At 35.9% G+C, this 23,504-nt stretch overlaps 2 protein-coding genes across 2 annotated transcripts in view; one reads left to right on the forward strand and one right to left on the reverse strand.

Annotated features, from left to right (window-relative positions):
* LOC145935313 (neurobeachin-like) overlaps window positions 1-23,504 on the forward strand; it is a 134,753-nt gene that overhangs the window by 70,236 nt on the left and 41,013 nt on the right. The window lies entirely within an intron of this gene.
* Window positions 1-23,504, reverse strand: part of LOC145935134 (uncharacterized) — a 42,288-nt gene that overhangs the window by 6,435 nt on the left and 12,349 nt on the right. The window contains exons 3-4 of the mRNA XM_083036242.1: window positions 4,147-4,357; window positions 4,026-4,066 (exon numbers count right to left, since the gene is read on the reverse strand). Coding sequence (XP_082892368.1) covers window positions 4,026-4,066; window positions 4,147-4,357 — 252 coding nt within the window. The remainder of the gene's footprint in view (window positions 1-4,025; window positions 4,067-4,146; window positions 4,358-23,504) is intronic.

Genomic DNA, 23,504 nt, shown 5'->3' on the forward strand with positions numbered 1-23,504 from the left:
TTCGTATAATAGAAACTCAAATATTTGAAAATGTTACGAATGTAACGCATACAATAGCACACGAAAATCAGAGACTATTAATCACTATCTACATAAATTTTTCGGAGGTATTGTACGGCGTAGCGCTCTCTCTACTGGCTCTCTTCCAGAGATTTCAATATATCCTCTTTCGATAGAGAGGGGAAGGTCTTCGGGCTCGAGTTCGTCGAGCCTTTTCACAGTACCAACGTTGGTTCGACTGCAACGTGGAAATACGAGTCAAAATGCAATGGTGAAAAAAAATCCTCGTCGTTCCATCCGCGCAACATTGCCAACGGGGTAGAGCGAACGAACAAGTATTCGTTCCGACCATCGCTCTTTCTCATTCGTTTTTAACTTTTATTATCGCGACTCTTTGTTCGCTCCCCGTGGAAATCAAACCCCCTTCTTTCTTCCTCCCCCAACTCCCTCGTTCGGTTCTTGTTTTCTCCTTCTGCTTCGATGATTAGGATAAATTGACGCTCGATCGGGAAAACGGCTTTTACTTGCCGTTAGCGCAATTTTGTGTTTTCATCGTTATTTTCCTGCGTATTCTTTCTTTTTCCCCGATCGTGTTCTCGCGTAAATTGGCCATACGCCGGTCAAAGTATTAGCGAACGCATTCTTGTGTGCGCCAATAATCGATAAAAGGGAGACATCGTTGTCTTATAATTTGACTAATTGTATAGGCAATTTTACTCAGCAATATATACCGCGGCACACAATTCATCAAAATTTTATTATTTCTCTTCGTCTGCTCGTTTTATTTTTTTCTCTTTCATGTTGATGCGACCTGTCATTGTTGTCGTTCGACTTTCCGTTCGTATGCGAAAGCATAAAAACTCGGAAATGTCGCTTGTAACTCTTGGGACAGGTGGCTATCAACGAGCTGAAGGTTCGTAAATCGTGACAGTGCGTTTCTCTCGTGAGAGTGCGCGTTTTCAATTATACCGGAAAATATTTGTGAGATTCTGCATATGTTGTTTGAAATATTCAAATTTAAATTGTAATATTTACATCATATGTCAAAATGACAAACGGTGGAGAAAATAAAGCGCTGCAAATAACATCGTCTTTTCTTTATATAATCGATTAATTAGGATAAGTTAAGAACGTGACGAAAATTCTACGTCAACAAGAGTATGGTCGAGTAGTTCTACCAGCTATTTTAGAAACGAATTTCTCTTGTTATCGTGTGGGGAAAAGCGTACCGTCCGAAGCAATTAAACTTTTAGTTAATAACGGCACGTAGAAAAGATAACGGATAATCCTCTTTTTGGTTCGATTTTCCGCGTTCAAGCTCCTTTCCACTGAGAAAGGATAAGACAACTGCTTGGAGAAAGCACTAAAAAAAGATAGTAAACGCCGGGCTGTAAGCATTAGTTCTGGATTTAGAAGTTCTTCTCGATAATTGAGCGACCGATGAAAACTTGTTGTACCTAGACCTAGAAGATAACGACGACACGATGACGACGAAATTCTTAGTACAAAAAGCTATACGGAAAAAACTCGTGCTTATTCATGTCTATTATACGGAACGTTATCTTGCAATTAGTTTCACAATGAAGCTTAGAACGTATATAAGCTATATTTAGATTGCGCGCCCTAATTTGGAGAATTCTTGTGCGAGTCCCACGAACTGCTATAGGAAGTGTAGATTTCGGATGGACGTTTAAGATAAGGAACCGAGATGGATAGGAGCTCGCTCTCTCTCGACAATTTCCAAGTTGGAAATATATATTGTAATATCAAGTAGTATATTAATTTAATTGTGAAAGCTTATTGCATTTGTTCCCTCCCGTGAATCCTAGCCTTTTTTCCTTTTAATCGAAGTCGGCGCTTACATATAGATACATTAGAAACGTGTCGGTATGAATTGAATTGGGTAAAGTAAATTAATGAAAAAATTAATTAACGCTGCTAATGAAAAAATATGGTTCAAACTATTGGAAAATTGTAATAGAATAATTTCCGAAAATCGTTTAAAAAATCGAGTAATATCTCACATATATATACATGGTGTATGCCATATATACTCGTTGACAGGTTTAAATAAAGAAATATAAAGAAACTTTTCGATTTTTTCTCTTGCAAATGTAGCCAAAATTGAAAATTTAAAAAATGATAGAAAAGAAATTAAAATGCTGCAAGAAAGTTTTTATAATTTTATTTAATTTTAATTATTTTATTAATTATATTATTAAACATGAGAAATATAGCTTTTTATTCCATTTTAATAATTGAAACATTCCATATTGTATAAGTACGATAATGTATAAGTACGATATTAAGCAGTCAATTTTGCGCGATCAACATATTGCTTCTAATAAAATCTATCTTTTAAATCATTTTAAAAAATATTGAAAACATATTCGTTATTATTACTTTAATAATAATAATAATAATTTTAATATATTGAATAACTTTTATCTCGGTAACAATGAATTATTTTGCTTTATTCTTATGTGGCGTACTCGGATTATATTTTGAATATGTGTGTTAGTGTTCATTTATTGTATATATTTATTGTTACTTATTATTGTTATATATTATCGTATAAATATCCATATAATTAAAAATGTGCTTTTTTCACGATAGTGTATTGAGCTAAAATGTAATCGAGAAAAAATATAGGGTGTATCTTTTTGACGGTTCTTTTCAGAGTTTAAATATATTTGTAATATATTTGTAATATATTTGTAATATAGGAAATTGTTGCATTTTATCATAGATAGAAATTTTATTATATAACTAACAATCAGTCTACATATGTACAATTGCTGAGCCGACTCGCAAAGGAAAGAGAAATACGACCTGTCGTGTCTGACGCAACCGCTGATTTTACTACTGTGCCGCACACGCACTTGATCCTCGCGCACATTCAGGACTCTCCCCGATGGCGATATCCTGATTTACAATAATTCCACGCGTTCACGAGTATCACGAAAGATACGCGCTGATCAAACGCCAACACAAACGTAACAGAAATAATATATTTTTTAAAAGAAATGGCTTGTAAAGGCCAAACAAAAATTAACTGCAAATACAATCAATTAATATGTTTACGGATATATCCTATTTAAAGTAAAATGTTCTCTCAAAATAATTGATTTGAAAAAGTAATTATTACGCACAATAATTTATTCTTTAAATAGATATTTAATACTATAAATTTAATACTATAAATTACCATAATTATCGAAAAGTATTTTCTTAAATATAAAATAAAACTCTTGTGAAAAATATAATCAATAATCTAATTCCTATATGAATCCTGTATGAAATATTTAATTATATTATTGTATCCTTTTCTAAAAAAGATATGTAAAGTCGATACTCGGATATATCAAAGTTTATTGTTGTCGCTTTTCCTCGATACTCATTGGCTGTCAAGATTCGCGTTGTGCATTATATTCGTAGCATCGAAAGGCTGTCATCGCGAGAGTTAACAGTTTGACAGTTTGTTCAAAATAAAATAAAATTAAAATAATAATATATTATTTTATATTCTTAGTGAATAATATATTAGTTTTAAATAATATATTATAATATACCTTATCCGCGATTAATATTTTTTGACAGAAATCAGCTGATAACTATCAAAAATATTAATCGAGTTTAAAGTATTATAACATATTATTTAAAACATATTATTTTATTTTATTTTATTTTGAACAAACTGTTAAACTACTAATCCTCTCGATGCTACGAATATAACGCAATGCGAATCGAAACAGTCAATCAGCATCGCGGAAAAGATGCAACAATACTTGCGAGAATCGACTTACAATTAACATACCTTTTTTAGAAAGGGATGTTATAATATTTTAAATTCGATTAATATTTTTGACAATTATCAACTGATTTTTGTCAAAAAATATTAATCGTGTATAAGATATTATAACACCTATTCTTTAAAACATGTTACTATTTTAATATTTTCAACATATTATATACACCCTATTACTGCTATAAAAAGGTTATAAAATAAACAATTTTTCACTCACCGATACGTAGTGGAGTTGTAGTACACAGCATACACATTGATCTGAAAACAAAATATTTAAATTATGTATGTGTGTGTCTCACAAATAATGCAGTTTAGAAAAAATGTTTTATTTTGCATACCTCGCAGTTGCCCCGATGTCGTCCGATGCCTCCCAGGGCCTCCTCCTCCTCTTTTGGTCGACCGTCATTGCTCCTTCGAAGCATTCACGACACTTGCGAAAATACGAATAATTACGATTGCCCGAAACTTTACACGGCATTCCCGACGCGCGACACTTTACACGGCACTCCCGACACGACACGTGAATCGCACTGTGTATCGCAATGCTACCTGTAACAAATAAAATACATACATATTAGAATAATCTTATTATTTCGCATTATAACATACACAATATAAATATGTAAACTAGAATTAACGATAAATATATCCACGGATCGCAATACATTCGCGCGTGCGACAACAGATTAAGTTGGGTTATGTTGGCAAGAGATTTTGCATCAAATTTTTCGCGAAATATGCGTTTCGAATAATTACGCCTACATATTAATGTTGAAATTATGATATGCGATTGATAATTATTAGAATGCAAAGGTTAGAAATCGTTTCTAACGATTATGCTTACTAATTAATCACAGCGGGACGCAGCTCGAACTGCTTGATACCGCGGCGTTTCGGTAATGGCCGCTATTCTACAAACATCGGCAACTTCATTCCAATCGCGCGCGCGCGATACTATATACATGACTTAAAATATTAATAATTAATTAAAACTCGAAGGAGATTCGTTCAGAAAGATATAGCTTTAGAAAGGAAAAATATTAATCGAGAATAAGGTATTATAACATATTATTTACAACATATTACTATTTTATAACTTTTACCATATTATTATTTTAAAATTTAATTAGCAAATTATAACATACACAATATAAATATAAATATGTAAGTTAGAATATTTAATTAGCAAATTTTCGCTTTATTAATATTTTGTGACAGAAATCAGCTGATTAAAACGTTAATTTGCTTGTTAATTTTTTAAATAATAATATGTTTTAAATAAAATATGTTATAATACTTTAAACTCAATTAATATTTTTGACAGTTATCAGCTGATTTCTGTCAAAAAATATTAATCGAGAATAAGATATGATAACATATTATTTACAACATATTACTATTTTAATTTTTTAACATATTATTATTTTTAAATTTAATTAGCAAATTAATGCTTTAATCAGCTAATTTCTGTGAAAAAATATTAATTGAGTTTAAACAAACTTTATATTATTTTTAAAAAATATCATTTTTTTATAAAATCGAAGAATGGCGCGTGCACAGCGCGCTTGTGTTGTTCTAGTATAAAAAATATTATAAAAAGTATTGCATGTAAGGAATATTTTATAAAATATATTAAAATATATATCTTTTATAAAATATATAAAAATAAAATATTAATTAATACAAAAACGTTTTATCATATTTTAAGTTTTTAAAATTAAAATCTGAAATATTTTATATATGTGCGTTATATATAATATTATATGATAATTTAGAATGGATTACTATAGAGGAACTGAAAGTTTCTTTTTCTCCTTTGTTGTTTCCTCGTATAGCACTGACACTCATTCGCATCCGAAAGCACGGTTATTACGATTAATCGAATATTCGAGATACACGACATTCTTGATTGCGAAACAATCACATGAGATATGCACTTTATTATATTATAAGAGCAACAAGAACAGTTTGATTCAACGATTTATATTATACGAGGTCAAAATCGTGCGACATAACAATGCTATCATTATTGTTGATATATGTATGTATATTAGTACGCACAATAACACGAATCGTGAGATCGAAAGATTAAAGTAATGAAAAGTCGTGACATAGCAATCGTTTAATAATTAATGCTCGCATTTTAGGAAAACTTAAAGCATCGAAGAAAATATATTCGGATAAAATACGCATTATTAGAAAAATAATTATTAAAAATCGATACTCAAAGAATCTCGTAATAAAATATAATTTATATCCTTATTACGTCGTGCGATTTTGTGATAATGAATAATCGCACTTTGATAAAGATTTATCACAATACAGTTTAGTGTAGTTTATTAATTAAAATTTTAATGATCGTTAGTAATCATAGTGAATTACATTTCGATAATACTTTGCGATCGCGTTTGAAAAAAGAATTCGACAATATACGAAGCGCTACACATTATTATTTTACTGCTCGAGAGTCGCCGTGCGAATAATAACAGGACCGAGGCATGTAAACAATAGTGCGCACTATACGTCACTAACAATAAGGCCGAACACTATGTTGATACGTCGTTACCGAAATAATTTACATAACTGTAACGTATATACATATACGCGCGAAATATTAAATTATAAAATTATTTTATATTATAGATTAATTATTTATTAAATGATTGATGTATCACAGGGCCTGTAATCCTTATTTTAATTACTCAATCTTGCGATTCTATTGTTTTACTGCGCGCTCTCAATTAATTGAATGATAAATATATCGGACGAAATATATTTGGCTCCAAGGATCGTTAAAGAAATAATTGCTATTTGCAAATATCATGACACATAACAAAATAAAATAAAATTTTTATTTCCCTATTGTTTTGATTCGTATTTTAAATGAGTAAACCGCGCGATATATCTGCTTGAATTAATAAATAATCGCTGATCGGATAAACTTACGAATCGTTAATAAGAATTAATTTTGTTAGTTTTAGAAATATTTCAAGAATTATTAAAAAGAACTCGTAATAACCAATTTTTCTGTGCGTTATGTAGTTTTAGATGTACACACAATGATAAATGTACTTAAGTTTTCATTTCATTTTACGTCGTATTGTCGACGTCTTTTCTTCAGCCTTCCCTCGGGTAATTAAGAATACCAAGATCTGACGTAACGTTATGGAATAACAAACGAGAAGCCCTCGTAATAGCACTCACGCTTGAACATAGATGTATGGTTGTGTGCAAAATGACGATCCCCGTCCCCAGCGTCAATTTTGTATTAACTCTGCGACTCTGGGATTGTAGGGCACAGTTGCACATAGTTATGCGAACCAAGCAGGATTAGTGCATAAATTTCCAGCGCACAGAATGTGCATTAAATGTTACCGTTATACATTCTAATTGCTTCGGATTCGCGCTACGAACATCACAGGACGCGATTATACGCTGTATTATACGACAAAACGTTCGTTAATACAAAGATACCGAATAATTCCGAATCGTTTCCCTAACTTCACAATAATTCTGAATTTCACGTTTCTCTAACTTTCGAATACATATGCAAATTTAAATTTTCAACAAATAAAAAATCAAATCAAGATTATCGACGATATTATTTTTTATTGGCATTTCGAACTATAGTAGGAACATATTATTTATTTCGTCGTGCTCAAAAGTTAGAATAGTTGGACGAAATATTGTTTATATTAAACTAGATTATCTCCCTTTCTTCCTGATAACAGGCGTGTTTTCAGCGTTCAGATCTCATGTAAATCGGTTTAATGCGCTGCTGATTAATACAATAATATGCTGCTGCACCACTTTTCCGCGACAACGTAGAAATAATTTTGCGAAACAAGTAGAGAATTCGCAACGTATCTCACTCTAATAGTCTGACTCTCGTAAAATCTGTGTGCATAAAGTACCGCCAACTGTGCGCATCCTGTTCCGCTTGGATTATGACTGCTATCGTGCAAGTCTGCTAAACAAACTTCTGTAATTAACGAGAATATATAGCCAAGAAGCTTAAATCAGTCCGCTAGAACGAAGGAACACAGCTACTTCGGGGGGCGTCAATATGTAAACGCACGTACATAAATGTGTGTGCAAAGTTTTCTGTTTTATCACTTTATAAATACAATTGAATATGTACATTTATATGTGTCAGCGTTTTTATCTACTTGTTATTACACGTTCTATATTTCACGATTAAAGATTAATAACAATAAAATTGAACTTTTTTTTTTATTCCTATTTTTCGTATCTTTTTATATCTTTATTCAATTAAATAAATAATGTCGCGTTTTTTTTTGGTCGAATAATTCATGCTGAAGTTCTCAGATAAGAAACACATAATGTAGAATGTGTTTCTATCTCTGCGAATATTTTGCATAATTCAATGCACCTCGACGAGCTGTCAGAGATGTTTCGAACTCTATATGTTCTATATAAGTAGTATATCTCGGTATATCTGCTGATTTCCGTGACATAACTTCCCTAATTATAGCTGATGATATGTCTTAAGAGATACGCACCGCTAGGAGTCCTATTTCAAGAGAATTCTGAATACTGTTAATATGCCTAAGTAGACGTACGCTCTCCTCTGGGTTTACCGTTTAGAATGCCTCACATCTACATATATATATACAATTCTCTCTCTTTCTCTCTCGGACCCCATGTACGCACAAACGTATATATACATATATATACAGCAACACAAGAAGGGTACCTACCCTCTCGAGATATGGTTGCAATTTCTACTCGCGTACCGCCGACAGGATAATTATCACTGTGATATGCTTGGGTTCTTCAATTTGAGAAAGCTCCACCTCTACAGTCCCGTTTTCCATCTTACGGCTCTCTCTCTCTCTCTCTCTCTCTCTCTCTCTCTCTCTCTCTCTCTCTCTCTCTCTCTTTCTTGTTAAGCGCTGTTCAACATTTCTACCCTAAGCGAACAAATCCAATCACTATTTCCACCAGTTCCCTCTCCGGCTGATTTGCATTACGTGCATGTGCACGTGCACGCGTATATACACCTGTATAGGATAGTCCATCTTACTCGACCGAACGAGACGCGGCTCGAACACGACGACGCCCCGAGATCGTCTTAATTAATTCCGTCTGCGAAGCCGCGAAGAAGCGATTCCTTCAACCGAGTGACATACGAATTAGAAGTAGACGGCGTTAATTGGCCCTTTCTCTGCTGTTCTCGTTATCAAGTTCGTGCAATACACTTCAATTCTTCGACAGTTTCCAAGATCGATTTTTCTTTCCTTTCTTTCGATACGCACTATTCTTGCATGGCTATTTTTTAACAGTCACGAAATGTTAAATTCTATATTACGCTAGTGACGCGATACTTTAAAATGGAAATACAAAAAATGAGATTTTCGGTGGAAAATATACTGTTAGAGTCGATGTGCGAATATTCTCGCGATATATAAAATTTTATTGCATATATCTATAAAAGGGAGGAGACTCTGTGTAACGAAACTCTTCATGTTCAGTAAAGAATGCCGCTCATACGGAATTCCGTTTGAAATATAAAATAATCGGGAATGTGCGATACGAGATGTAACGTACATATATTTTATGAAAAATGAAAGCATTCTATACCTTCTGTGTAAAATATCTGTTAATTTTTTGCAGAGCGCATATTCGCCGCATTATTTAAATATTTTTTTTTTAATATGCGAAACAATGTATGTATATGAATATTAATATTTTCGGCTAGCTTTCGGACTTTTTTTTTTATACTTTCTGACAAGTCGTCATCGTTGATGTAGACACTATCATGCTGTATTTATGCGGCAAAATGAGCGGTGGCCATCAGTCAACGACAACCTGCATCATTCTTCCCTTCTGTGAGCGTCTTTCCGCTGTCAATTTCGAGACTGAATGACGAAGGATGGTGTTTAGATTATGGCAGGACGGTATTCTCTTGGCGTCTAAAATCCTTGCCACTCGATTATCATCCTTCAAATCTGCCATCTCCATCTTTCTAAAAGGGAGGCAACAACATATATATATATATATATATATATATATATATATATATATATATATATGTCTCTCTCTTTTGGCCCTTCACTTATTCAGCGGAACCCAAATTAGGTTCATAATACGCGTTAATGAGCGCACATTGTGCGTTAATGATTCTAATTATCCGGTCTGCCTAATTACGTATATAATTACGCGAACTTTTGTGAGGAGAAAGAGAAAGAGAGAGAGAAGAATAAAGAATTCCGGCACGTGCGATAATACGCCACTTTTCTTGAGCTTCAAAATGTAGTTTGCCGTGAACGACCACAAGGGAACCACCGGAGGAAAATTAATCCGGTATACGTAGATAGTACGGCGATGCTGTTTACGCCAATTAGGCGCAAAATTTTTACGCCAATTTTCGATCCGATATGTGCATACGTAATGCAGACGCATTTTAAATCAACCAGGAGAGGAATTTCGGAAATGCGAAGGCCGTGTATGACCGCGAGCGATGATTAATTATGCCGATACAACGCAATCGTATCAGCTGATAATTTCACCATGGCGTATGCCAGGGTTCGATAATTCCGCGTTTCCCTAACTCCTGATGATCCACAGTGATTGCGCATTATTCCGCATATATGTCGCCGCGGCCGCATATTTAATGTTCACGGGAACGCCGGGCGTCTAACGACGATCGGCGAAACGAAGATTTGTGACAGATAATCGCGGCTATTGTTTCGTATCGGCCAGCCGGCTTGATACGATTGGGGATCGGCCCGGCCTTTGTCCCGGTGTACAAGCACGAATTCAATTTCGGCCAGTGCGCGTCAGGCTGCATTACGATGGAGCGGTTCCGATCGATAGCCGTAACCATGCCGTCATCGAAGCGAAATGTTGAATTTCTCTCCGGTACCTCCGGATCGACATCGAACGCGATATAAAACTGTAACGTCATAGGATAATAAAGTAATCCCGAACGATACTGTATTCCGTGTGTATTGGCACATAGCTTTCATCTCTGTATAGATATTAGAGAGGAATAGAAAAAAAATGATATCTATGCGTATCAATGCATCCAAGTATTTATCATGCTTGAGAGTCGTGAGTAATTGTGAAAATTACAGACAGTATGGATAGTAAAATTAAATTATTTCTCTCAATTTATATTTTATTAAATTTTATTTTAACACGCGCGCGGATTTCCTTCGCACATAAATGCACGAAATATTTAATGTATGAAAATTAAAGTATACTGCGAAACGCATAAAGCATTTAAAAAGATTTACTGTTAATACTGTTTTAATGATTTTCATGATCTGACTGGTAGGTTGCTGTAAATAATCATTGCGCACATCGGCGACCCGTGTAATTTTCGGTTACGCAATTACGACGTAATTCACCGAAGGTAAATCCAATTTTAAAGCGATGCTAAGCAACGCCATGTTGCACCACATCTAGTTATTTATTTGTTATAAAAGCGCGGGATATACGTACCCCTAGCGCTTATATGCGCGGTAACATATTAGGGCATAGTCCGCTCATTAAGCGGATTTGCGTTTTCTGCCACTAATTATTTTTCAATTCTTATGCAAAATTCGGGGGAGGGGGAAAGGGGGACGCGCAGAAGCCAATTCCATCTGCATCGTATATAATGGTCTGCGATTCGCGAAATTTCCGCATTAAAAGCGGGCCAACTGTTTGCATTAAAATATATAAAATCGACGTGCGCCAGAAAATCGCTCGCGTCAAAGTTAAAATTGTTTTCAGATTGCGTTAATATTCAACATTCTGAATCCTGCAATTTAAAAGTTCAAGAGAACGCGGTCCGTTGTAGAAATTGAATTCTTTTTCTTCTTGTAGAATTTAACTAAAGTCCAAAAGTTTTATCAATCTACAGCGCTTTTTTTTATCAATTAATTTTACACACGAGTTTCGCTAAATATTTATTAAAAAATTAACAATAAGGATAAGAGGAAAAAGGAGAAGACAAACGATGTAAAAAAGAAGTTTGTGGTCGAATAGCACATCTACCATGCGACTATGAATTTTGATGGAAGAACAATGTTGCTATAAAATGTAGACTAGGATAATAATGAAAAACTAAACAGGATTAAACAAGACTGGTTACGTGCCTTAATCAACCCTTCATGTCAATGTGATTAATAGTGATATGCTTAGCTTCGAGATGAAAGAGGGGCGGATTGTGGGGGGAGAGAGGGCGGATGTCGCAGTAATTCTTTGCGCCTCGATCCAATCTGCGATCCAATAGCGTTGTTAATATCGTAATAAAATTTTAGAATCCATTACGGTGAGAACTATCCAATCGCGGAGGTTATGGATAAATTAAGGGGTGCAGTGTGTAGGGTTTATTAAATTTAATGTCTCCTATACACATACTAGGTTCCGACACGTACTTATCCGGGTAAATCTCGCGATACGTTATTGCTATTCGAAGAACGATCTCTTCTATATCCTGCGAAATTCTCCGCGCACGAACGATCATTCAATCCATCAGTTATCATAAATCAGTCTGCATTTGCGATTTTATGTGTTCCGCTTTCTTTCCTTAATTCCTTCAAGCTTTGAGCTTGATAGAAAAAAAGATTATTACTTTTTATCTCCTTTATGTTATTATTTTTAATGAATTATTTTTAACGCGATCAATACATGTACTTTAATGCGTTGTTTTATTGAAAGATTGAAAGACAAAAAATTCTGCGAGTCACTTGTATTCGTTAACCCTCTTACATCTGAAGCAGTTTCTCCGTTACCTCTCGATCACGCTTAATATCCTCACTTAGTGCTTCGTTCGTTCACTGAGTGCTTGTCCTATTCTCGTTTCGGTCTCGTTGCTCTCTTTCACGCTCTTTCGCTTCCTCTGCTTTGCATATCGAGCGAGCTGCATCTTTAATTCGCCGTCCTGTCGCGCATCCCGGAAGAAGTTGCGGGAGAAGATCAGAAATATACGAGTCTCGTCCGGAGAAAAAGAAAAAAAAAGAAAAAAAATCGAAAGCAAAAATCAGCGACTTTTCGCGCAGTGGCGAGGCGAGACGTTACTATTCATGGGAAAAGTTTTAATTTGCGTGCTTCGCGCATGTTCGGATCTGCATCCGGTATTATCCTCGCATCTGTGTGACGGATCGCACGTCTAAACTTTAGTATAATGACGTATGGAAAATTACCAAAATTAATATCACCAAAATTTTATGTATACGTCCCGACTATTTCTGAATAAAGATTTATTCAGTTGATTTATTTAGTAATATCATCCATCAATTTTTAAAAAAATTTATTATTATTGTTAATTATTTCGCACATTACATCAAATGGAATCTCTAATTCATCTCCAATTCAAGAGGATTCTTTATTATTACGAAAAAAAAATAAATTAAATTTTTGGATTGATTTTCTCAATTCTTATGACTATAGAATAGAGTGCGAGTTTAGTTTTGTCAGACGTATTATTTCTTCTTGCTATCGACCGATCGGATATTGATGATGCATCTTAAGCCTTATTTGACTAAACGAGATACATACAAATCACACGAAGCAGAGGATAGAACGATGTTACTATTCATGAGAAAAGTTTAAATTTTCGATCCAAGTTCGCGTACGTCTACATTCAGCGACATTCGGAATCGGTTTACAATCTTCGCAATGGATTCGCATCCGAACTTGGATGACAACGGGTGGAGTTTTCCGCATTAAATCGAAGAACTCGATATTCGAAACTTTTCGATCCTGCGAGAGTGGAGTTCGCGAGACGGTCTGTTTGTTACGTGGTTGCGCGTAAAAGCGTGACTCTTCTCGCACATATGTATTCCCGCAGCATCCTTTTCCACAGATTGAACATTACAAAGCGCTCCTTGCTGAGTCTCGGGCGGACTTCTCTGAACGTTTAGCGCGAATCGATCTCGCCGAAATGAGGTTTCCACGTATGAAGAGAGCCACGTATTTACTAGAGAAGTTTTTATTTTCGCGCCAACTTCCATGCGCGCGGATCACGATTTATGCACTATCCCACTTGGGATGGTCGCGATTTATTTTTGAAAATCCATGATCAAGCAGAAAGTTCCTCTCCGTATTGCTTCGCGTTTCAAAACAAGTCCTCTATACCTCGGCTATACTATACTATACTCGCGGAGAAGATCGAAGCGTGAAAAATACATCTTTTGATTGCAGCTAGATGCAGTTGACTTGAAATTTTAAAGTTCCGATATCGATGTACATAGTTTCTATACCTGTGGGGGCGCAATGATTTAAATGATTTATCGATCTATTGAAAGATTCGAAATAAAAACTCATGTATATCGGGAGGTTTTTGCGGCCTTATAAAATTTTCCTCTCAATGCCATATTGGATCGCTACATAATTCCGCCGCACTTATCCGTTTTATAGCCTCGTAGACGAGTTTTAGAACGTCTGTCCCGTGAATATTTCTATTCTACGCCATATTGCGACTCTTTCGAAGCTTCCCAAAAATTCCATTTTATCGCGATGCTGTCTGCGCAAAGAATTTAATACCTGTAAATTCGCCAGCGCTGCATCTGTACGGCCGAGTTTCAGCTTTTGCATCGCAAAAGCATCGCTCGGAGGACATCGAAGCTTTGATGCGGCGTGGAAGATATCGATGGTCCATCAGTGGATACGGATATAATGCGATGTTAACAGCACTCTGTCTTTTTTGCTCACTAACGGCGGAACAGCCGCTACTTCTCCATCCATCGCTTATTAACCTAATATCGGAAATTCATTACAATCGAACGCGATAAATTAGCGATTGAACCGACGTCCCTTTTACTTTTTGCCGTCTTTGCCGTCATGTATTTTGCATCCCATTACGAAATGCCCCCTTTCCCCTCCTTTTTCCCCTCTCCTCCCCATCAAAGTTTAATTAGTTTATTTCCTGGCGCAAGAAAGCAGTTCCGCGCACTCTTGTATCTCGCTTCTGTTTTCAATGTAATTGGTACACGGAAGACTGCTGGGAGAAAAGTGGATCGTTAACTTGCGGCTTTTAAGAATCTTCTGTTGCTGTCATTACAAAGGGACTAAACTCAATCAAAGTAAAACATACTTTAATTACAATATGCAACGACGAAGTTTAAGCAAGATTCTTTCATTTTATTCATCATAATTTTCAGAATTTTTATATAGAGATATATAGTTTATCAAAGTTCTTTAAATTATATATTTTAATTATATCTATATATATATTTTACTTAATGATGTATTATTGCACAAGGTTATTTAGTATTCTTTGTGATGCATAATATATGTATATAATATATGTACACTATGTGTAATATATGTATATTATGTATAATTATAACATAATACTATAATTATATTAGCATTATTAGCATTGCGAAATATTTAATGACGACAACTGATGCAACCGGTATTCAATAGTTCTAGTTTAATTTATTATATTTCGGTGTTCGAGATATTCCGAGAATTATTTACGCTTATTAGGTCGCGATGCGACTCTAAAGACGACAACGAGTCTCTCGCCCTCTCTGGTCCTTAGGGAATGTAGAATTTGCTTGAAGTCTCAAGAAAGGTAGTAAGTTAAGCGATAAATGCAAACTTTCTGCATCGTGCAATTTTCATTTCCAAGTCGATCCTAGGGGGATCCAGCAGGGCGCAGGAAAATATGCTTTGTTTCGAGTCCGAGTTGCCATCTTTTTCCTCCACCCCTCTCTGCTTCATCCACCCTGCTTCGGCATTCTGCGGAGACCACTTTGCTAAAGCTCGAATTAATGAAGCTTCAATTAACTTCGCTCCTCCGTACCGTAAAACTCTCCCATACCAGCTATATCAGTTAAAGCACGCTCCGTCCTTGGGCAAGTTTTGTCTTGCATCGTGCAAGCATAAAGTTTCTTCGGCGCCAGAGGCCGTAAACAATGGAGCAAAAAGGGGAGAGCGTATCTCGTTTCACCTGCATCCCTCGACGAAAAAGGAGAGAGAAAGAGAGAAGATCATGTACCGTGCGTGTAGTACAATAAGCCGTGTAGTACGAAAGCGCGTATCGAAAGCTGCCGTCGTGTCGCAAAACGTCGGATCCGCATCGACGCGACGCGACACAACGGCGAGGGTAATGCGGTACTAAAAGTGTCGCACGTCGCGTCACGGCTCGCCGCGAAATTTATGCGCGATACCAGCGGGAAACGGAAAAGCCGTATAGACGGCGGGGGGTGGGTTTTAAAGCGACGTTTCTCACGCATGTCAATGGAGATTAAGCGACGGGGTAGATAGAGATGTAGCGCGTGGTGCTACATCGCAACGATGTGGCCCGGGTTCGACACAACCACGTGAATTCCCGTTTTCGCGATATCTCTCAAAAGACGTGACTCGAGCCACCCACGTCTCGTAAATGTCTCTCTCTCTCTCTCTCTCTCTCTCTCTCTCTCTCTCTCTCTCTCTCTCTCTCTCTCTCCGCGGTTCCATTGTATCTTTAAGTTGGATTCTTGTAAGTTTCTCAATGGCTCGTCTTCTCGTCCTTACATTCATTCCAATTCAGCGCTCGATCTTGCGATTACCAGCAGTTATCATCGTCACTTGAATGAGCGCGCTGAGCTTTTATAGAGACGTTGATTTGATTATCGACGCTGGAATTCATCGACAATTGTCATATTACATTATCGTTCCATCTTCGGGGATTATCTCTCGTTTTCTTCCTCATAGTTTGTCGTATTTATACCAGTACTTATCTTTATCGTTCCCAAAAAGCCCGATTCGACGGCGTTACATTGACGTTTCCGGACACGTCGAGACCGCTTCGACGGGGTCGAAGTCACGCGGGCTATATGTTCCTGTTCGAGGAAGAGGCAATTACTATTCCAATCGTGGTTTAACCATATCCTCGACGTCTTCTTCCTCGGTCCGCTGCGAATCTGAGTATGCTAATCAGCGAAGCAAACGTTTAACAGCAGACTACAGGTTAATACCTTAATTCGGAGTATACATAAATAGGGGCACTAGCGGAAAAAAAGCTCGATCTTTAAAAAATTATGAAGCGGCTTGTTGCAAATTCGATATTAACATTCCGAACGTTATTACGGAATAGGCTTCGTGTTTTTTCCATCAGAGAATACATTACTGAAGTAAATGCAAATTCGAATTTACGCTCGCGCAGGGTCGCCTGATCAAGTTGCGATGACGCCTATTAAAAGTGCAGAAGGAGACGCTGCATAAGTTTTTAATCTCAGGCAGAAGAATTTTTTTATGATATTCTCGTTCCCGACTGTCGAAGAAAGTCTGAATTTGTCCGTTTAATACATCACTATTACATGGATCGGTCAAACCGTTTAGCTCGCGATCTTCAATATGTACATACTTATCAAATAATTTCTCGTTTGCGAATCGAGAGAAAATTATTGCTCGGTGAAAATTTCTCCGAGCTCGAATAAATATAGATCTACAATATTACGTCATTCATCCAAACAGAGTCGATTATTCTCGTAGATTTTTCAATATCTTTTTTCCGACAGAGCTCTTCAATCTTTTCGATTGTTTTTTTCACGAACATTTTTCGCCAAGTATCTGGAACTGACATAATCATTTGTAAAATTACTTGACGCATTTGTTCTTCTCTCGTATATTAATCGTGGATTCATTTCAATAATTAATTCGCCAAGTCAATATTGTAATAGTGGCGAAATTCATCTCTCGTATCAATCATTCAAGAGCAAATGGTGAGAATGGAGAAATTTCGTGAAATATCCTTGTTCGAATATGGAATCGAATTTTTAATATTCCAAACATATGAACGCGAGTTTAATTTCGTTCCTTGATATATTTTAAAATTAAAATTACACCTTTCGTTATTTCAAAAACGAAATAATAAATAATAATAATCGTAATTTTATCGTGATTTATCGATTTGTTTGCAATTCGTTGAGAATCTTCGAGTTTCTTCAAGTAAATATCGCTAGTAAAAGATTGAACCACGTCCAGTTATGCTGCCACTCCAAAGCGAAGAGCCATTCGATGGAATCAAATAGAGACATTTAATCCGCAAAGCCGTATATACCAACATCACCTTTGTATATAGCTGTGCAGTCCGTGTGCTTGCAGCGGATACCTTTGCACCGACGACCCCTGCGTATGCGTAAACGTCGATAGGTGCGTTACGTCAGTGCGCATATTGCATCTTCATTATCGAATGATTGATTATCTATAACGTATATCGGATATGTCTGTGTATTTGCCGAGGCGCGCTATTATCGTGCGTTATAGAAAGTGGATTGACACGACGGGCATTGCACGAAGCACACGGGCTGTAAATCGATGTAAATTACCTCCAAATGACATTACGAAGTATTAGAACCGACGTTCGTTCGACGATCATTCACGAGACCCGACTGTTCTCGCAGTTTCGTACTTGCATGGGGCGTGTCCCCGGTATAGTGGATATTGTCCTTTCGACGATGCCACTGTTAGATGGAAAATTGATAGTTTACGATATCGAAATTCTAGCTGGCAATAATTATTCTATAGTACGCGTATTGGATGTGCGTGTATATCGTTCATTGAGCTTTCACTTTCATCATAATTACCTCACATTGTCAATAGCAGTAATTGAATGCAGCAGTATCGATAACAGTAAACGCAGCTGTCTGTCCATTAACTCATTCGCTATAAAATTTCAATGTTGACTTGTTTGATATTATCGTCGTTACCCTCTCTAATGTCACGATATCTGACATTTTCAAGAGCATTTACTTTTGAAATTAAAATTGAAATTATTTTAATAAATTTGTTTTAAGAAAATGTTTACTCCTTTATAATGAAACTGAATAAAAATGATTCTTTAAATGTAGAAAAAGAAACTAAATATTTTATTTGTTCTCTTTTAAATGTAAATTAAATACAAACAAAAAATTCTATTATTATGTTAAATTTATAAAATTGCGCAATAATATCGTAATAATGCTTGAAATCTACGAAAAGTCTATTGAGATAGATAGAAACTCCGCTGAACGAAAATTTAGATTTACGAGCGAGTATTCTGCAGCGAAACTTTTACTGAAAAATATTCATCGGACGATGCAGAACTGGCTCGCAATTCAGCCTATTGTTTATATTTTCTCGCGTTGGCGGTTCACAACTTTCATACTCGGACTCGATTTCTACTTCGTCCTCCCTCTCTCACTCAGTCAGATGACAATGAGGTCGGTGAGATACGATTCGCGACACAAGCTTGTCCCAGGAGAGAGTATTTTTCTTCCTCCCTTGTCTCGCGTGTTATTTTTTTTAACATTCGATGCAAATCAGTTGCGCTGCAACTTTGCGTTTGCTTATGGAATGTTAAGATATTTGCACATCAATTTTATACCTATTGACGTACATAGAATAGATTGTTTTCAGCAATCACAGTACATATACCTGGGAATGTAGAAATATCCCTTGGTATCGAGAGCAAGATATTTCAATAGAAATTCTCCAAGTGCTTACACTCATGAAAATGTGCGGAGCGAGCTTTGTGATTTGCGAAAATGTCAATCCATTGAGGTCGCGCTTGTATCTATTTACCGAGGCGTAACAACGAGCATTGTCGACGCGATGTTCAGCCTCGTCGTCGCCATTCACCATCACCGCGACGCCGTGCGCAGCGACCAACGTTTTTATCCGCGGCCCTCAATTAATTTCCATTCATATTGGCCGACGAGCCGGTGGACGTGTTTACAACGTTCAGTAATTGCGTGATCGTGCGCCGGTCGTGCCGCTCGATTGTCCGCACAAATATGAGAGCCGACGTTCATATACGAGACGAGAGGACACATCCTGTATACTTGTTACTATGTCATTATAAACGCTGGTCGCGAGAGTCGCGCAACATCGATCGTGATTTATTAATATAATGATATACAATACATAATAGAAATTCCACAGCGACGGAATGTTCGGAATAAAATTTTATGAATTATATAATATGAGGATATATTAATAAAATAGAGAGATTTTTTAAAATATTACGTTTTTTCTAATTTAAAAAATGATCACAGGCAAAAAGGACGTTCTATGTAGAATACCTACATAGAATATATTTTATATAGGAAAATCAATTTCACATTCATCAGAGATTATCTTTACATTCATCAGAGAATATCAGAGAAAAACTATCGTAATGATAGACTTTTTTATACCATAGAATTTCAACGCATTTTAGTCTCATTTATCAAGTTATTTGCGCAAGTTATTTGCGCAAGTTGGTCTAATAAAGATTTCTTTTTTTTCTCGCGCTAATATTACATTACATCGAGTTACTCTTTTTGGTTTTCGTTCTCTTTTGTCTTTTTATTGATTCTCGTTCTGGCTACCATATATCTGACTCTGACTCCGCTGGCTGTACGTTGCTTTTGCCGACGCGATTCTATAGAACGAAACCGGAAATTGGCGACGGTGAAATACAACGTGCACCTTCGGCAAACTCGGTGCTCGCTATTGAAAGAGCTATTAAGTCAAGAGTGCGTGACGGCAGTAGTATCGTCCTTCTGCGGACAGCCACCGGTAGCTCGTTCTTGATAGGGAACTTGCGTTAGCACAATGGTTGAGATTTCCTGACCACTATAATTTCATTTTTAATTAAAGTTTCGAACACATTGAATCGCCTCTCTTTAGTAATTCTTTACTCGGTCGTGCGACAGCTATTTAATTGTATTAACATTTACATGCAAACGTAACGTGATCGTGATGCGACTTGATTCGTTCATAAATTTTTATATCTTTAATTATCGCATTCAAAATTCTATGTGAATTTTTTAGAGTTAGTCATATTAAATTCGGGATTGAACAACTCGTTGAAATTGAAAATATATTGTAGACATATGTAAAAAGTATTTTAAAATATGTATTGACAGGAATTTAATCATTAATAGATTCAATATTGAAAATTGAGAAACTACTCACAGAGATAGACACGTGAAAAATTCTTACATGCATCTATCTTTTGAGAAAATAAGAGAAGATTTACTCTAAATTTGTGAAATAATATATACAAATGGTTGAAGGTAAACAAGCAACGGCTGTGAACCATATTACATATACCTACATAAATTTATACAAGTTATTTCCTAAATACATATATAAGTATATAAAATTCTGTTATGTACGCCTATTTGATTTTATTCGTATCCTCATGGAACCCAGAATATCTCGCCAGCGTTATAATATAGGCGTTATAACGTATGCGTTAGGCAACCGGACGTGAACATTAAATCAGTGAATTCAGTGAGACGGTGCTTCTTTCCGATGCTCGTCACCCCTCCGGGTTTACGTAAATATTTGTATGCCGCCGCTAAGGCGAAAAAGTTATTTCTGAACACTGAGGGCGGATTGCATAAATATGGAATTTATTGTGCGAGATTTTATGCCACGAAAGTGGCATTGATATATAGAATAACGGCGACGAGAGAAAAATTGCTTAAGGAAAAAAAATAGTTGAAAGTGCGTTTCAGCGTCGCTGACAGCAGACTCGCTCTACTATGGGGAGTGAATTGCGAGGAGAGAAGGTGCATTGTGTATATACACCGCATACTCTCTTTAATCGTACTTGCAATAGTGGTAAGAAATTACATTCGGAAAATTTCACGAAAGTTGTTTTTAGAACCGGCACTGACACACTTTTGCCTCTCGTGTTTTAGAAACGGACGACCCGATTAAGCGATTCCCGGCCAAGTGTCTTGGCAGTGATGTTTTTCCGTTCTAGAAAACTTAAAACTTCCGTGGAATTTCTAACCTGATTCTTCTCAATTTTCTCAATTTCCCTTTACTCCCTGTTTTTTTTTTCTCTCTTTTTGTTTGGTCCTCTCGAACACATCGAGCGTTCGTCCACAGAATTCAAGCGCAAATCGGTCGCCCTCGACGCGGAGGTTGAAGATGTCGTAAAGGAAGCGCTGCATATTTATCGTGCCTCGCCAATCTCCCTCGTCGTTTTCTTAGACTTTAAAGTCGATAGCTCGACATCCGACCGAAATGAATTATACAGAGAAATCTAAATAATTGGAAAACCCACGGAGAGAACTCTACTTATCATTGCGCATCTGCAATAAGCAGCAATGATATAAACTACATTACGGATTATACATAAATGGATGTTATGTAAACTTCTTGTACGAACGATGATAGAGAACGTATTTCGCGATTCCGTGGTCTTGTCGGGCGTCGTATTATATACGCGGGGCGCTTGACCTCGTTTCCAGAGACACACAGCTATATCCTAGGGCGCTTTCCTGGTCACCCACAAATGAAAGATAGAACGTTGTGTATGTTTACGTACTTCCATCTCTCCTTCTTCCCTAAGAAAGCCTTTGCAAAGCATGGAATAATGCGCGACGATAATTAATTATAAATTCCACCATACACGTGTTTGCGAGATAACAAAGCACCGTCTTTGGCAAACGAGGAAGTGATTTTGCTAGTGATATTGTCAAACAAACGATAAATATATAGCAGGTAAATTTATAAGGTAATGCGGCTTGATACATTTTTTTGATGCAAGATAAAAATGTGTGACAGACGCGAAGAGTTTTGTCTATTATCTTATAGAAATTACTTCCGCTGAAAATCGTCATCGCTTATATAACACGCTTGAATTAAATTCCACTCATTTCTACGTTTGCATAATGACTTTTACAGAATTATTATAACTCTACATTTGAATTTTCTCACCCCGTATCCATCTTCCATTAAGAAAGACCGGCACGCACAGTAGAATGAACATTCAGGTCGAATAACATCGCGATCTACATCTGCGGAATAATTGTGGGTCTTCGAACAGGGGCGGACAATCCAATTAATTAAAGTCTTGCTGTCGGAAATTGTCTAACTCGATCACACCAATATGAATTATAAAGAAATGAAATACCATTTTGAGTTAATTGTTAATTATTCTTCCAGAAGAGATCAAGAATTGTATCTTATAGCACTTTAAATATAGCACTATATCTACTTTTACAATGTAATTATATTTTCGGTAATATTCACGATGCATCTAAAAATATAACAATCAAATAATTAATGTAAGAATGTAAAAAATGTATTGTGTCAAAAAGATTTGATATTTTTAGTTTTTTTTTCTTTTTATGTTAACAGATATTCATCTATAATTATTCGGCTCTACATATATGTATGTATATACGTGCGTTTATGTCCTTTATGTTTATGCAAATAGGTAACTGTGTTTGACAAAATTCATGTCGCAAACATGTTAAGCGATAGCCTTCATCGCGGCCGAATTATTTAAATACCCTGTTTCGTATTATCGATCCTTTCACAATACATGATTTTATGTATTACATATCGTAATAAAATAAATATACGCGATTGTACACCTGCATATTATATATTTTTGTAATTTTGTCGAAATATTTTTAACCAAATACGATACAACGCAACGTGCAAAAACACCGCGTCAAGTTATTCATCTATTTTCAACAAATTTACTGCAATACTCGTTTCATTTTGCTGATATCGACGATATTAGCTTTGTATTTATTTAACCTCTCTATTCTATGATATAAATGTGTTTGTCGTATTTAATTATAGCTCGCACATATATAGAGCCTCCAATATGCACGGGAAAGCGGGAAAATTCCATTTATTAATTTACAATTTCATTTAATTGTATTTTATAAAGTAAAAAGTGGGACGCTAAAGGATTATTAATCTTTACACGACTATATCGATAGATTTTGATACAGAAATATACAAATTTACG

Source organism: Prenolepis imparis, unplaced genomic scaffold, assembly GCF_030444845.1.
Source record: "Prenolepis imparis isolate NDT839.2.m4 unplaced genomic scaffold, iyPreImpa1.0 SCAF_4, whole genome shotgun sequence".
In the NCBI taxonomy this organism is placed as follows: Eukaryota; Metazoa; Arthropoda; class Insecta; order Hymenoptera; family Formicidae; genus Prenolepis; species Prenolepis imparis.